Below are 16,044 nucleotides of genomic sequence, written 5' to 3'. Positions count from 1 at the left end.
GCGCGTGGCCATACCTGCAGCGCCTGTAAGTCCTGTGCCTGCCTGTATAATGCCCTGCGAGCGCTCCCACCGCCAGCAGCCCCTTCAGCATGGCATTGGTGGGTCCCATGGTGGGCAAGGGGCAATACTGGCCAAGGGACAACACTGGTCAAGGGGTGAGAGTGGTCCAGGCTGCTGCTGGAGGTGGCCATGGGCAGGCAGGGCCAGGGCAAGGGGGAAGGTCTCACTGCTCGCAGATGGGAGGGCTGCCTGGGTGGGCAGCATGCTGTGGGCTAGTTCTGCTCACATCTACCTGTCCCACTCATGTCTGTCATCATGGGGACAACTGCTGGCCCAGGACACCTCTCCAGGGACAGTCATGGGGCTCTCCTGGGCAAAGCCCTCTGTTGCTGCTGCCCCAGGCATCTGGTGGCATCTGATGTTGAATCCACAGGTGAGGACCTGCCCTGTGCTGGGGACTTCCTGGCTGTCCGTGGGTCCCTGTGCTTCCAGGGAATGTCTTCCCCTGTGCCAGGGAGCCACCCATCCCAGGGCAGTCACCCCAGGCACAGGTCTTTGTGCCTCAAAAGCATCAAACAACGAATCCCCTTCCCATGACCAGACACCTACAGAGTAAATTTCAAACAGCCACCCAGTACCACCCAGTTCTCTTCCAGTGCCCTCCCTCTGCCACTCCCAAAGCACCTTCTCAAGGAGAGCAGAGAGGGACACTGAGGCAGGGCTGAGCACCTTCTCCAGACTATCCCACCAGAGCGTTTGCAGAGCCCAGAGTGACCCGAGCACCCCGATCCCCCCAGACTGAGTGCCAGTGGGTGCTGGCCAGACGAGGGGGCAGGGAGCTGGCCCTGTGTCCCGGAGCCATGCCAGCCCTGCACCCGAGGGCTCGTCTCTCCTTACTTACTCCTGCACCCTTTGCCTTTGCAGCTGGAGGAACTCCTGGGTGCTCTGCTTCCTGAGGATGCGCAGTGCCCGTCGCTGAGCTCCTGCCCCAGCCATCAGGAGAGGGGACTGTTCCGGCTGGCTTTATGTACGTGGTCTGGATGGAGCCCTCCTCTACTGCCCTGGGGAAGACGAAGGGTAATGCTCCCGCCTGGGTTGGTGTCACAGATCCCTGGGGATGGTGAGGCCATGGAGAAGGCTGCCCCACGGGGGTGTCCCGCTGGCACTGGGTTGTGGCAGAGCCCCACTGCACCTTCCAGCTGGGCTCCAGCCTGGCCCTGTGCCCCAGCCCAACCTCACAGGCACAGCCAGGGCTCACCCTTTCCAGCAAGGGCTGTGCAGAGCCCATCTCCATGGGATCCATGGCAGGACTGGGAGGTGGTTGTGTGCCAGGAGAGTGGCAGGAGGCTTGCCCTGAGTCATAGCCAATGCGTGGGCAGCCCTCAAGTGACAGTGACCCTTACAAAGCAGGGGGCAGGAGGGACAAATCCAACCCAGCCTTTGCTTTGTCCATCACACACTCCAAATTAGATGTTTCATGTATCCTACACAGCAAATGTTCTTCCCTTCCAGGATCCTTCTGCTTTCTCTTCTTTGGATTGAAAACGGGGTTTTCATTAAAGATGCCTTTCTGTGGAGCAGGAACCCAAGTAGAAGTTTGGGGGTAGTGCTGAGGCTTTTTATTGACAGGAACAAAAGTAGAAGATACTGATGTGAAGGTGTAAGCCAGCTGCTGAAAGTGTTCTGAGACCTGACTCTGTCAATTCAAGTAGAGACAGAACTATAGAAAGTAAAACCACAGTAAGAGGTATTTAAAAGGCTGGCAATGTGGATAGCTTGAGGACATTGGCTGAGCAAAAAATCCAGGCTCTGGCCTGAGAGAGAATGGTATTTAAGGCATTCCCTCTCCCATTACGCATGGCAGGGAGCACAAGGGATGCTACAGATGTTTTCCTCCCTGTAGCTGCAGTCTGGGTCTAGGGATGCACCCCATAGCAGCCAGCTCCTCTTCCCCCCAGGAAGCCAGGCATTCTGCTGCTGCAGCCACACACTGGAGATTCCATAGGGAACGACAGCAGAAGCAAGAAGCAGCTGTTTTATTTTTAATGACAAGAGGGACAAGCCACCAGCCCTTCTGTAACATCTCCTTGTGCTCAGAGCTCAGTCTCCGCTCTCTCTGTGTGCCTCCAACACCAAACTCCCCCCCCCACACACCCCCTGACATGTTTATGTTTGCACTGAACACTGCTGCAAAGCCCCACTGCTGCTGCTGTGGCTGAGGGTGCTGGAAAGAGCAGCTGCTGGGCTTGACCTGAGCCAAACAACTGCTCTGACCTTCCTCCGGAAGGACAGAGGACAAACTTCCAGGGTACTGATGTGTGGAAGATCATTCTGAGCACCTGGGGCTGCTGGCCAGGATTAACTGGCTCCTACTCATCACCTGCACCCCTTCTTCCTCATCCAAAATGACCACCCCCACCTGATCCTGGCTCCCTGGGTACATCAAGCAGGTGTCTCTTCATTTTAGGCAGCTGATCAGCTTTTCCTGCTTGCTTTAAAGGGCTGTGGTGAGGCACTAGCACTGCTGGTGTTGTTCTGAGGGGAGTGTTTGTGGGCTGGATGAGCTGCTGGAGGAAGCAAAGCTGCTCCCCTCTGGGTTTTAGGGAGGAACCTTGGGCTTCTGCCCTGCCAGGGCAGTCAGGGGCAGGGTGGGCTGGTGCAGGGATGGGAGGTGTGGAGGGTGAGGGCTGTCTGTGCTCACTGGCTCTGGACTGCTTCCCGTGCTTCAGGGCACAGCCTCAGCTGGCAGATGTGTTCCCAGGTGGGTTTGATGTTTTGTTCTCTATTTTCAGGGTGGCTTTGGGTGGGTTTTTTTGCTTTTTTCAAAATACTGCAAGCTTCAGCCACTTGATGGGTTTTCTTCCAGCTTTGTATGTAGCACCCCTCTAAAATCTGGAGGGTTGTCTGGGGGGTTCTGTCTTGCTTAGAGGTAGGACTGCTTGGTCCTGCTCTAGTTTGCAGTGTTTGTGGGGTGTAGAGGAAAGGATGCCCAGGAGAAAGTTGGACAAGCCTAAGAGCTCTGCAGAGGGCAGCTAAGAAATCTTCCCCAAATGAAGTCCTTTAAAGTCTTTTCTAACTTCTTCCTGGACTTGCTGTGGTGTCTCAATGGGAATGAAAGTGGAGCTCGCTCCTGGCCTGGGGCTCTCTTAGATCTGGGGCTGGGGAAAGCTTAGACTGGGTTGGGTTTTCCGTGCTGGCAGAAGCATGTGTTCTCAGGAGCCCTCCTTCCTACCTCCCCCTGTGCTGTTTCTCTGAGCTGAAACTGGGGCATTGCCCCCCTATGCTGCATGCAGTCTGTGCTGGGTGACAGCTGGGGGGGTTTCTTTGGTGCCCTCCTCTCATCCCTGCCTCTCCAAACCCTGTGCTTCTCCCAAAGCATTGCCTGCTGTCCCAGTGCCAGCCTGCCAGGCCTCCTTGCCTCTCCATGCTGGCAACTAGCCCTTTCCCTTGCTCAGAGGGGTTTGCAATCTAGGTTAGGTAGGAAACGATGCTGGGAGCGGTGACATCAGGGGAGAGGGTGGGAGGCAGCTTGCGGATGACGAGTCTATGAGGTTGCCTCTCCGTGCAAGGTACGCCTGCATTACTAATGTGTTTGTAGCAAATAACGCTGGGTTAGCATGGGAATGTGGGTCACTGCTGGAGGAACTGTGCAAGGAAGAGGGAGCTGCTCCTGCTGGGAAGGAAACGTATGTTACTGAGGGATGGTTTGGGGAGGGGTGTGGATTTAGCTGTAGCAACTGCTTCAACTTAAATAGCAGCTTTGTGTTGTGTAGATGGGTGCCTGCTGCCCTGGGGTGGGTGTTGGGGTTAAATGGTCTGTGAGGGGAGGGGTGTGTGGAGTGCAGTGGTTTGTTCCTGGTGTGTAGTAGACACATGGTATGGGAAACTCCTAGGCTTGCTTGCTGATGCTCTCGGTGGCCCTGGCTGTGCCTGGAGCATCCCTGCTGCCCCAGCAGGCACAAGGTGGGATGCAGCCAGGCATGGCTAACCAAGGATGCCAGCGTATTTTCATGACCTATTTCTGATTCTGTTGGTGTGTGTGTGCTCAGGAGATCTTTGTGCTTCAGGGGGAGTGGGGTTGTTAATGATAAGGAAAAGCATGTTTGACTGCTTGGGAGATTTAAACCAGAACCTGGCTTTGAAGGTGGACTCAGGCTGGAGAAGGTGACTGAGAGCTTGGACAGAAGGTAATACAGGAGGGGGATATAAATATCTTTAAATTGTGTGTGACACTACAGTGCAGAAAGCCTCCTGTCTCAGAGCAAGCACATTTGTTAAATGGTTCTGCTGGAAAATGCTGCCCTTGGTCAGCAGGGACTTGTTGAGTAGCTCCACTTCCAGGGAAGAATCAGTGGAGCAGAATGGGGCTGGAGGAGGGCACGTGGATGGGCTCCCAGGCTGAGGAAGAGCTGTGCAGCCTCAGCTCCGTAGTGATGCTCCTGCCTGGCTGCACACTGTGGAGACCTTACTAAAGCAGCCCTGTGTAAACCCCTTGTAGTGAGTTGGGAATGTGTCCTGCATCCTGTGCTACCAGCAAATGCCTCCAAGCCAGAGGGATATGCTTCCATGGCTTGCCCATGCACTCCCCAAGGTGTCCAAGCTGTGATGTGCCCACCTGTTCAGAAGAAGTTAACTCCATCCTGACTGAAACCAGGACAAGGGAGTCTTTCCTTTTCCTCTGGGGTCAGAACAGTGCCTGTGGCAACAAGCTCACCCTGGGGCCAGGAACGAGCTTGTGGAGGCTCAGATTTGGAGGGCATGGCTGGTGTCCCTCTACTGTGACCACAGTATCTGAACAGCCTGTGGGACAGAGGCAGCCCCGAGGCAGGCACTGGATGACCTTCAGTGCACCTCAGCAAGCCAGACTGTCAGGGAGTAAGGACTATGCCCGGTGGGAGGAGAGGGGGATTGGTCAGTCTGGGTGCTGCCTGCACGCTGTGCCTGCTGCTGGGTGGCTCCTGCCTGGGACAAGCTCCCCTGCCTGCTGTGGGGCAGAGCTGGCCAAGGTCAGGCTCTCAGCCCAGCCTGATGTTGTAAGCTCCCTCACTGAATGGCTTCTCTTCCTTTGAATTCCTGCTCTCCCTGCCTGATTACTGGCCCCTCATTGGGTCTGCAGCTGTGTCCCACAGCAGTGCTCAGCTCGGTGGCTCTCCAGGGCATGCAGGTCCTGAGACCATGTGGGAAGGGCTCTGCAAATAGCTTGTGTTCACTCCAGAGCTGCTTGTTGCCCTACAAGCCCCTTGCCCAGGGAGATGGGCTCTGGAGGCCAGTGCTGCCGGGTCCTCGGTCCATAGAAGAGCTATACCAGGATGACAATTTGTGTCTGCAGAGGCACTGTGGGGGCAGGAGAAATGCATGTCCCTGTGAATGTTTTGATTCTCCCTTTCCCTCAGCCAAGGCTGAGCCAGGGAGTAAAAGTGAGTCTTGGAATATTTTTGTTATCTACTGCTGGGCAAAACAAGGAGCTCCTCCGTGCAGGTTGTGCTTCTTGGGCTTTTCTCTTGCTCAGAGGAGCTGAGAGCAGCAGGGTCCAGGCTCTGCCTCTCTGAAGGGAGAGGTGATGGTTGGTGGCAGCTGCCTGCACAGCTGAGCAGCAGGGATGCTCAGAGGTGGGAATCCCAGCTTCTGGCACTGGCTGCATGTCCTTGGGCGAGTCACTTACTTGCTGCACCGTGTGTGTGCTGGCTTACCTCCTGTGGGGCCTGAAAGGTTTCATTCATGTCCCTAATTACTTGCAGAGTCCTGAATGAAAGGGGCAGTGGATGTGCCAAGTGTGTGACGTATCCCAGTACAACATCGGCCTTGTGAGCTCTCCCCTCATCCCTCCTGGGGACCCAGGGGTGGCTCGGGGAGGCTCGACAGTGGCGCTCTAGCTGGAGTCCCCTCTGCCGTGGGAGAGGGTGTTTGTCCTGCGGCGCTGGTGCCCGTCCTGTGAGCTATTGAGGGCTCCTGGCTGGGCTGGGAGGGGAGCTGTCCTGGTTCCTATAATTTCCTGGTTATTTCGGTATGTGGGTGGAAGGGGGAGGAGGGCAGCTGTGGAGAGAAGAGCAAGGTCAGTGAAGAACAAACGTGCCTCTGTGCGCCTCTGATCACACCGCTGGCTAATCGGCTCCGGTGCTCCAACTTTCCTCACAGAGCTCCTCAGGCACGGCCGAGAGAGGATCGGACAGACCATCAAGGCCTCCGGCTCCCGGCTCTGCTCGTAGTGAGTACCAAAGCCTCCCAGTGGGATCAGAGCCCTTTAAAAGCTCAGCCTGATAACCCCCGGCCGGCTGGGCGGTGAATGGAGCTGGCTGGCACCGGCCAGATGCGGGCAGTCCCTGGGGATGGCTGCCAGCACCCGCTGCTGCCCGGCATCTCCTGCTGTGGCCAGCCTGGCCCCGGAGCAGAGGGAGCTCTGGGGTGGCTGTGGGTCTCTGCCTGGTGGTGCGTGGGGGTGGAGAGGGGGAGCACCTGCAGGTGAGATCTAGGGGAGGCTGGTGGGATCTTTGGAACCCCTTTTTGGAAAGTGTGGGGTGGCTGAGGGGACAGGAGCCTTCAGAGCTTCACTGTGCTGTATGAGGGCTTGGTGGGGCTGACCAAAGCTCTGGGGGGGCAGGGGAGAGGGGTACAGAGCTGTTTCTTTTTTTTTTCCTGCAATCTCTTTTAACCCTGGCTTCTGCAAGGAGTTGGGGGGGAACCCTTAAAACCAAGGGGAGGACTTCAAGGCAGGACCTGTCCCTCCCCAGTGATGCTTGAGCAGGGCAGATCTGAACAAGCAAGTGTTGTTCAAGTCCACCTCCAGTCCCAGCAGGAGCTGCACTGGGTAGATGGCAGCCTGTCCTTTACTGGCTCTGCCCATCAAGCCTGCCATGGCCAGCCCCTCTGTCCTGGTCTGCACTGGCCAGGGGGAACGGCCTCTAACTGCTGCCAGCCTGGATGGTGTGTGGTGGTCAGACCAGCTGGGCTTTCCTGGCTGTCCTCTGGGGACACCTGATGGGTTGCAGGGCTGGGTGCTACAGTATCCTGGTGGGATGGGGGCTGTATTTGCCTTGAGAGAGGTCTGGCTGTGCCCAGGAGGGCTGCAACCTCACTGGCCCCGATGCCGTGTTGCTGCTTGGGCTGTGCTGACCTCATGTGTTGGTGTCCTGACCAGGTTCTGCTGTTGCAGCTGAAGGGATGGCACTTGTCATCCTTGTGCTTGTTCAAACCACTTGTGCACCCACCTGGGGACCTTCCCCCATCTCCTGCTGGTGTGGCCCCACTGCCCTCTGCCTCCCCATGAGGCATGTGCAGCCCTCCCCTTGGGGGAAGCTGTGCTGCTGGGGGGCTCAGCCAAGGTGTCCTGTCAGGATGCCCTGGGGTCTGTGCTGGTCCCTGGTGAGTTCATGGTGTGAAACTCTCTTGGATTTTGTTTTCAATGTTGGGCTCTTCTTTTCCCAAGTGCTGAACGAGTTGCTGTTCTAATGGATCGTTCCCGGAGCCCGGACAAAAGCAGCCAGGTGAGATCATGGCTCTGGGGCAGCGAGTCCTGAGGGTTGGGGTGAAAAGGGGCTGGTGCCTGTAGCAGAAGGGTGAGGAGGAGAGCCTGCGTTGGCCTGCTGGGAGGTCTACTGCTGCATGGTCCTTGTGGGTGATGCTGTGTAGAGAGAAAAAGAATAGGGAGACTCTGGATAGCCTTTTGGACAAGGCACGGCCTTCCCAGAGCCCAGGGAGGGGAAGATTCTTGGGAAGCAGGAACAGATGGAAGCTTAAATATATTTATACACTCCCTGGTCTTTGGGAAGAGGGCTGAGCACCTCTGGAGCTAGGTGTGCTTTTTCCAAGGCTCCAGACTTGCCTCAGTTGTGGTGATCAACTGAGCCCACAGTGCCCTTCTGTGGAAGAGCAGCAGGGCTTGGCAGCCTCAAGTCAGGAGCCAAGCAGTCTCAGTGCTCCCCTTTCTTTGTGCAAGTACAGGATGAGGCCCTAGCTCAGCACACCCTCCAGCTGTGCTGCTGCTGCAGTGCATAGCCCTGTCCTCCCCAGTTGTGTGGTTTGCCAAGGCATCTGCTGTGTCTTTGCTAGTGGGCATTTCTCAAAGGCTTTGAGCAAGGGATGCTGCACTGAGGAAGAGAAAGCACAGCCTGCAGTGTGGGCCTTGGGACTAATCTGCTTGTTATCACCTCTAGCCTCCAACTCCAACTGACAACATCAACCTCGGACCTTCTGCTAACCCAAAGTAAGCTTCCTGCAAAAGCCAGGTAGGGTGTGGAGTGTGGAGAGGTCTGGCAGGGGAATGCAGTTGGTCCCTGTGTCTTGCACAGGTGATGTCTGTGGAAGTCCTAACAATGACACTATCACTGTGTGTATCACCAGACTTTCAGCTATGGTTGGTCCCTGTTATCCTCTCCTTCCCATGTCTGCAGCCCCTTGTCCCACCCCTTGTGAGGCAGTAGGGAAGATCCTCCTCATCACAGCTGGCTTTTCCCTAGAAAGGGGGATAAACAGCATAGGTGCCACTTGGCCCTGATGTGTGTCTTCCCCTGCTGCTGCATTCAGCAGGTGGCTGCTGAGGGATGGCTTATCCTCTGCTGGTTGCACAGACATCCCTGTGTGAATCCCCTGCTTGCCAGCAGCTGGCTGAGCGAGGGTCACCTGTCCAGTGCCCTTTAATCCCTTCTACAAACACTTGTGTTTCCAAGAAGGAAGCTGTCTCTGGTGGTAGTGTTGCTGTTGCATGTTTCTCTCCCAGAAACATTAACTTGCTTCATTCTTGCCCAACAGTGCCAAGCCAACAGACTTTGACTTCCTGAAGGTTATTGGCAAAGGAAGCTTTGGAAAAGTAAGTGGGTTTGTACAGGTGGGCTCTAGCTCTTCAGAGGCAGCTTGGAGAGCTGCTTCCTTGCTGGAAGAGCTTCTAGCTGTGTCCTTTGCTTGCACCTCTCCTGAGGAGTTTGGCCTGAGCAAGTCTGAGATCAGATGAAACCTGATTCAGTTTTCATAGTCTGTTCTCACTTTGAGCTGCCCTGACATCTCAAGGGACAGAAGTGTGAGGTGGTTGTACTCAGGGTGAGGAGCAGTTCTTGATTTTAAAATAGACCTCAGATTTCTTTGGCAAGTGAAAGACCTCCAGGCAGATCTGTGCCTCGTGAGACAAGGGCCCACTATAAATGGGACTGCTGACAAACCATCCAAACACGCTTTATTAGATGTGCAAGAGGTGTGTGGAGAAGTTGTGTGCCTTTTTCTGGCAATGAGCAAGTGCTGGGAAGCTGGTGGGCTTGATTTTGGTCTTTAAAGCTTTGTACCTGCCCCTCTGAAGCTGCACTCTGTGCACAACCACTCACAAGAGTGCTCAGCTAACGAAGAAGCAGCAAGTGGCAGAAGGCAAAGCTGAAACCTGTGACCAGGACTTTCTGTTGCAGGTTCTCCTGGCCAAACGCAAGTGTGATGGGACATTTTATGCTGTGAAAGTCTTGCATAAGAAAACCATCCTCAAGAAGAAGGAGGTATGTCTGCTCCCCTTGGCTACTGCTGCATGTCATGGTCAGTGTGGGAGCAATCCTGACCATCCTGAATGATCCTGTGAGCATTCACACAGACAAGTTATGTCTAATCATGGATTTCTTGGTGCTGTGGGGAAATGGAAAATAACAGATAAATCAGGCTAGAGAGAGAGTGGTTCCCTTTCTGGGGCTGGAGGTGATCCCCTAAAACTCCCAGCCCCTCCTTGCTTTCAGAGCAGCACTGAGCCTGTACAGTGGGCTGTGCTGGACCCTTCCCTGGAATATTAATGCCTTGCCTGCTTTTTTTCCAGCAAAACCACATCATGGCAGAGCGCAATGTGCTGCTGAAAAATGTCAAGCACCCCTTCCTGGTGGGACTCCACTACTCCTTCCAGACATCAGAGAAACTTTACTTTGTGCTTGACTATGTAAACGGGGGAGAGGTGAGTGCATGTACTATGGGCTCTATTTAATCCTCTCTCTGGTCCTTCCCAAACATGCTGTCATATGACTTTATCTTCCAACAAGAGGCAGTTTTATGACATTGAAGTACAGTGCTGCCCTGACTGCTGGCTGGGACCAGCTGCAAGCGGCTGTGTCACCTGTAGGTTGAGTGGAGATCTTGCTGGGTGTGACTTGTGCCAGATGATTCCCAAGGCAAGGGCACTGAGGAACGTGTGCTGGGGGCACTCAAACCCTTTGGAGAATATCAGAAATGCTGATGTTGGTGAGTTTTAGGCAAAACCCAATTGTGGGCTGGGTCTGGAGTCCACTCTAGTGTTTGTGTGACTTTGTGGCAGAGTCAGACATCTTTCTGTTCTGTAGAAGCCCCTCTTTCTATCTGTGTCTCAGTGCCATCTGAAACTGGCTGGGTGATGTTAACATGGATGTCTTGTCCCAGTCTGATTCTCACTGGGGATATGATTGGGTTCAGTGCACCATGTACTGCTCTCCATGGCTGTACTGCAACCTGGGGACTGTAGCAAGCTAGAAAGCTTAACCAGATCAGGAGATGACCAGTTTTGGGGCATTGAACTGGGACAGTGATCTAAGAGGAGGACAAATGAAACAAGTTCTAGAAAGCTGGTTAGGCTGCCCGAAGCCATTTGGTTTGGGTTTATCTGGTGCTGTTCATGCACCACTTGTTGCAAACAGGCTTTCACTCAGGTATCTCTCAGGCTTGCTCCACGTACCCTTCAGGTTTGTTTAGAGGAGAAATGTTCAACCTTATGATCTGTTGGTAGCTCTTCTTCCACCTGCAAAGGGAGCGCTGCTTCCGTGAGCCCCGGGCCCGGTTCTACGCTGCAGAAGTCGCCAGTGCAATTGGGTACCTGCATTCCCTAAACATCATCTACAGGTAAGGCACGTGCCTTGCTGCTGGGAGCACCATGTTTGCCTGGGTGGGCTGTGTGCAGGGCTGGGGAGAAAAAGGGCTTCCCTGGGGCTGTGTGAAATGCAGGACTGGAGGAGCTGGTGGTGTTTTATCCTGCAAGAAGGGCCCTGTCTGTGTGGGACCCATAGGTACTCCCAGCCTGACAATGGGAAGGGGAGAGAAGGGTTACATGTAAAGAGCTAACACAAACCTGGCTCAGTAAGTCAGAAGGTCTCTCAGTAGCAGTTTCTGGGTAGGTATGCAGGTAACACCTCATCCTGTGTGGCAGCAGCCTTTCTGTTGGCCTATGTTGATACCCAGCAGTGATGGGAACCTGTGCTTTGGGAGAGTCTTGGTGCACTGGGTTAGGAAGTCTCGTTAGCTCCTGTTCTTAGTTGATGCTGTTTCAGATCTGGCTTTCTAAATATCTGGCCAAATCTGCTCAAACAGCGCTTGTGGGGTTTGTTTTGTTTTTTTTTTTTCTTGCAGAGACCTAAAACCTGAGAACATCCTCCTGGATTGCCAGGTATGCTCCTAGTGTGTGCTGCCCACCTTCTGGCTTTGAAAGCTTCAGAACCACAAACAGGGCTATGGTTCTGCAGGCTGGACTACAGCTCCCTTCACTGTGGGGATTTTGGTGTGTGTGCACCACCCTGTTTCTGTGCAGACCCTGCAAAGGGGGAGCAAACCACAGCCCTCTGCAGAACTGCATGTGTGGGGCCCTCTCACCTCATTCCCAAAACCTGGGAGCTGCCTTGTGGGCAGGGAGCAGGGATGCTAAGAGCAAGTTGCTGTGATGCTGCTGTATAAACTGGCTCTGGGATGCCGCACAGCAGTGCTGGGGCCCTTCTGAGCTATGCAGATAAGGCAAATTAAAAATCCAGGCTGTACTTTGCTCTGTAAGCATCTGTACTTGAATTATGGGATGCCTGGAAGGTGAGGGAGGGGAAGCAGATGAACAGTGGGGAACTAAAAGCTGTGTGAGATGCAACCTGAAGGCTAATGCTTGGAAATCCTTTCTCCTCTTGGGAAAGAGTTGGCCAAGCTGAAATTTCCCCCTCTCCTCTAGGGACACATAGTACTGACAGACTTTGGGCTCTGCAAAGAAGGAATGGAGCAAGAGGAGACAACTTCTACATTTTGTGGCACTCCTGAGGTACAGCATGTGCTGAGGTGCTGGAAGCCTTCAGAGACTGTCTGCTCTGGGTCTGCCTTTTTGGGTGCTCAGCATCTCAAAACATGGCCTCTGAATTAGACTATCTTGAGCTCTTTCAGGTAGTCAGCCTGAAGCTGGAGTCCAGATAAGGTCTTTCCTACTCTGGTTTTACCTCTGGTACTCCAAACCTTTTGTGCTGTTGGGGAGGGATTCCTGTTCTTGATAGTGGCTGGTCTTGTGAGACCGGGGCTGCTGCAGGTGGCTGTGTGGCTGTGGAGACAACCTTGACCCTGAGAGCTTGTGTTTATGGGCATCAGAGCAGGCTGTTTACCTGCTCCAGTACCCTGGAGCTGCAGAACAGGGAGCTTGCTGGTACTGACATAAGCAGGACCTCACTGTGCCCTTTTACATGTCCTTGGTATGCAGGAGCTGCCAGGCAGCCTGCACCGGGGAGAGGACCAGACTCTCCCCTGGAATGTGAGCACTGCCTGGGGAGGAAGGGCCTCTCATCCAATGCACCTCAAATAGGTTTTAGTAAAACTGATCTCCAGTGGGGCTTCTAGGAAGCTTTTTTCCTGCTTCTGAGCTGGGGGCTTTTGGTAGCACTTTAGCTTAAGTGATACACCTGTCCTGTCCTTCCTTGGGTGGCTTGAAGGAGGGTCTGTAAGCAAGATAGCTTCTGGTATCCATGCTCAGTGGAAGCCAGCAGGAATTTCCTGGTGGTAACCCTCAGTGGGGATCTGTCTGTGCAGTGGTATGGTGTGAGCCAAGCAGGAATGTCTGAGCTTTGTTCTGTGGGGTTTTGGTGTTGTGGGTTTCACTTCTGCCTTATGATATTACACAGATTGTGCTGTGTGAGACCAGGCTGGATGCACTACTTGCTCTGCAAGCTGCTCAAGGTCTTGCCTGTTGCTCCTTGGTGGTGGTTAGTTGTAGTCTTTCTGCTTTGGACAGACTGGGAGTGACAAATGCCACCTTCTCAAAGCCCCAGGAGCCGCTCAGGTGTGCAGTGTGTCAGTGCAGGGCAGCTTTGCTGGCTGAGTTGTTGTGCCAGCAAATTCTTGTATAGGTCTTCTATAGGCAGAGAACCTTCTGTGGCCCAGCACTCTGCTGGTTTGGTAGGTACCTTTCAAGCCTGTTGCTCTGAAGCAAGTGGAGGCTCTATCAAAGCAGAGTAGGAAATGCATCTGTGTGCTTCCTGATGGGTTAGCTCACCCTGAGCTGCAGCCAGGTTCTCATGCTTAAGGAGGCAAAGACCTTCCTTTTTAACTTCTCAAATACCTGTTTCTGACCCTTCCCAGTACTTGGCCCCTGAGGTGCTAAAGAAGCAGCCGTATGACAGGACAGTAGACTGGTGGTGCCTGGGAGCTGTCCTCTATGAGATGCTGTTTGGACTGGTAAGTTTGGAAGCAATGTGTGTTACTTTGTGTGGAGGAGAACTGACTTTTTTGAGAGTTGTGGTGTGAGGCTGGCCTGGTGTTCTCATGGCACTGGATACAGACAACTGAATCCTGAGTTAGATGCCCTGGTTCAGCCACACCATTCTCCTTTTGAATGGAGATGGGGCAGGTCTCCCTCACTGATTCATTCTGAACTGTGGTGTGTGGTTCACCATCATAGCTCATGTTTTACCTGGCTCCTTATCCTCTCTTTCAAACCAGCCTCCCTTCTACAGCCGGGATGTGTCTCAGATGTATGACAACATTCTGCACAAGCCACTCCAGATCCAAGGAACTAAGACTGTGGCAGCCTGTGACATCCTCCAGGGGCTTCTCCATAAGGACCAGAAGAGGAGGCTGGGTGCCAAGACAGACTTTGTAGGTGGCCTTAGTTACAATTAGGAGGGAGTATGGATAGGAAGCCTTTCTGTTCTGAACCTTTCATTGAGAACAGCACAACCTTGGGAAGAGCTTTCCAAGCAGTTTGATATCTCTCCAGCCTATTAAAAGGGATGTATGGGGTTGACTTAGATTTCTGAAGGGAAAGGTGTGGCAGCAAGCTAGGGCACCAAGCTGGTGGTGTTGTCTCCCTTCAGGGGGTCACTGGACCATGATGTTTGTCTATTTGCTGCATGGCCCATACACGGAGACATGGTAGCTCCAAGGCTCGCTTCAATCACTTAATGCTGTGAAACCATCTGGCAGATGCTGGAGAAGGAGGGGGTTGGCAAGAGACTGACTCTTTGCCACTTTTTCCTACCAGCTCGAGATAAAGAACCACGTATTCTTCAGCCCAATAAACTGGGACGACCTGTACCACAAGAGGATTACTCCTCCATTCAACCCCAACGTGGTAAGTGGGTGTTGCTGTCGGTGTCTGTTCCAGTGGTGTCTGCTCACCCAAAGTGACTGTGTCTCTGCTCCTTGGCCTAGGCTGGTCCAGCTGATCTGCGACACTTTGATCCAGAGTTCACCCAAGAAGCGATCTCTGCCTCCATCACCCACACGCCTGACCTAGCAGCCAGCAGCTCCAGTGCCTCAGATGCCTTTTTAGGATTTTCTTATGCACCAACTGAAGAGGGAATCTAGGTTTTATAAAGGCTTCCAGAAGCCAGGTTTTAACTGAATGGGTTTTATTTTTTTTTTCTTGTTCTGTTTGGGTTTTTGAGAGGATTGGTACTGTCCTCTGCTCATGGGTTAAGGAAACTGGGACTAATACACTAACTGGGTGGGATGGAACAGCTCTTAGTTCTGCTGTTTTAGCAGATCTCCCTCTCAAATTCCCCTGGCAGGGAAGGTGGGACACTGATTGTTATGGATTCCCCCCTTGAGTGTCTTGTACTATGTGGCAGAACTGTATTCACTCTGTGGTTTTATCTATGGTTGAGGTATGTACCATCATTCACACCAGCAGCTCTGGCCCTAGAACTGGCTTTATTATTTTAGTGGAGCTGACTCTGCCCAGCTCTATCCCACACTCTGTGTTTGCACATTCCCCCCCCACTGCCCCACTCCAAGGAAACTCTGCACCACCAAGAGCAGCAGCTTCTTTAAATGGGCTGTGCAGCTTAAGCCCCTTATCCTGGACTGAGTTGGGCTCAAACCCTTGATCAGCTGTTGCTCTGAAGGCAGCTGCAGGGCTGGAAGTCCCAAACTGTGCTGTGCCCTTCCTTTAGTGCCAGCCTATCCCTCCCCAAGGTGAGTGGATCATCTCTCTGGTCCAGGATTGGGATGCTGCTGTTGCAACAAAGAGGCTGTTAAGGAGCAGGCCACAGGCATGAGGAAAATCAGCTAAGAGGGGAACCTTATTAGACTGGTGCTTGATTTACCCCAGGCCCACCACCCCCATGACCCTGGGTGCAGCACCCCTGAGGGCAGCCTCAGCACCAGGCTGGGGGCTCTGTACCTGCTGCAGTTTCTGAGGTGTGGGTACCCTCACGGAATGTGGCTTCCCCTGCCCAAGGAAGCTGTCACTGGGCTCTGCTGTGGAGGAAGGGGGCTAAAAGCCCCTGCTCCATGGGCTGGGCTGTGTCACACTCACACTGAGGAGCTTGTGCTGGAACAGGTTCTTTTTTATCAGCCTTATCTTGTATATGCCGAATATATATATATATATATATCTGTTTATATTAAAGTGTCCCCACGGGTCTGCTTCCCTCTCTGTGCTGTGTGAGGGGGGGAAGGAGAGCGGGGAGGGGTGCGGGGCTGCGGGGGCTGCCCAAGGCAGAACCTCACGGGCTGTAACGAGCAGCACTAGCAGCCGCTCCCTCAGCTCCGGGGAAACCGCGGCCTGGGGCCGCCGCCTGAGGCACCGCGGCCCGGCGGGCTGACAAGCGGGCCCCGGGCCGGCCTCAGCAGCTCCCCGCCCGAGCGCCGGCTCAGCCTGGGGCCGGAGCCAGGCCCGACCCGCCCGCCACTGGAAGCCGAGGGAGCGGTGTCGCGGGGCCTGGACAGGCCAGGGCCCGCCGGGCAGTGGTGCGCGGAGCCCGGTGTGTGTCCCCCGTCCCCGGCCGCAATGGTTCCGCCCGCGTCTTCTCCCCTCCCCGGGAACGGGACAAGCTGCGACCGCCGCACTCGGAGCGCCCGCTCCGCGCCTGCGCCCCGGCGGCC

The 16,044-nt window shown here is 54.3% G+C and overlaps 1 protein-coding gene across 1 annotated transcript; it reads left to right on the top strand.

Annotated features, from left to right (window-relative positions):
• The first annotated feature begins 1,004 nt into the window (after positions 1-1,004).
• SGK2 (serum/glucocorticoid regulated kinase 2) lies at positions 1,005-15,581 on the top strand. The gene is made up of 14 exons (XM_084271689.1): positions 1,005-1,077; positions 6,136-6,205; positions 7,424-7,481; positions 8,151-8,200; positions 8,746-8,803; positions 9,387-9,470; positions 9,779-9,910; positions 10,712-10,824; positions 11,329-11,365; positions 11,909-11,995; positions 13,297-13,392; positions 13,657-13,812; positions 14,198-14,287; positions 14,368-15,581. Exons 1-14 carry the CDS (start codon positions 1,026-1,028, stop codon positions 14,521-14,523), a joined length of 1,239 nt encoding a protein of 412 aa, XP_084127815.1. The 5' UTR covers positions 1,005-1,025; the 3' UTR covers positions 14,524-15,581.
• The last annotated feature ends 463 nt before the right edge of the window (positions 15,582-16,044 follow it).

This window comes from Gallinula chloropus (genome assembly GCF_964237585.1).
Source record: "Gallinula chloropus genome assembly, chromosome: 16".
NCBI lineage: Eukaryota > Metazoa > Chordata > Aves > Gruiformes > Rallidae > Gallinula > Gallinula chloropus.
This window is presented reverse-complemented; position numbering and strand designations above follow the sequence as displayed.

Coding starts and splice junctions, on each gene's coding strand:
- SGK2 (XM_084271689.1), top strand. CDS start 1,026: ATGTACGTGGTCTGGATGGAGCCCTCCTCTACTGCCCTGGGGAAGACG. Junction 11,366..11,908: donor ACATCCTCCTGGATTGCCAG/GTATGCTCCTAG, acceptor CCTCTCCTCTAG/GGACACATAGTACTGACAGA. Junction 14,288..14,367: donor CTCCATTCAACCCCAACGTG/GTAAGTGGGTGT, acceptor TCCTTGGCCTAG/GCTGGTCCAGCTGATCTGCG.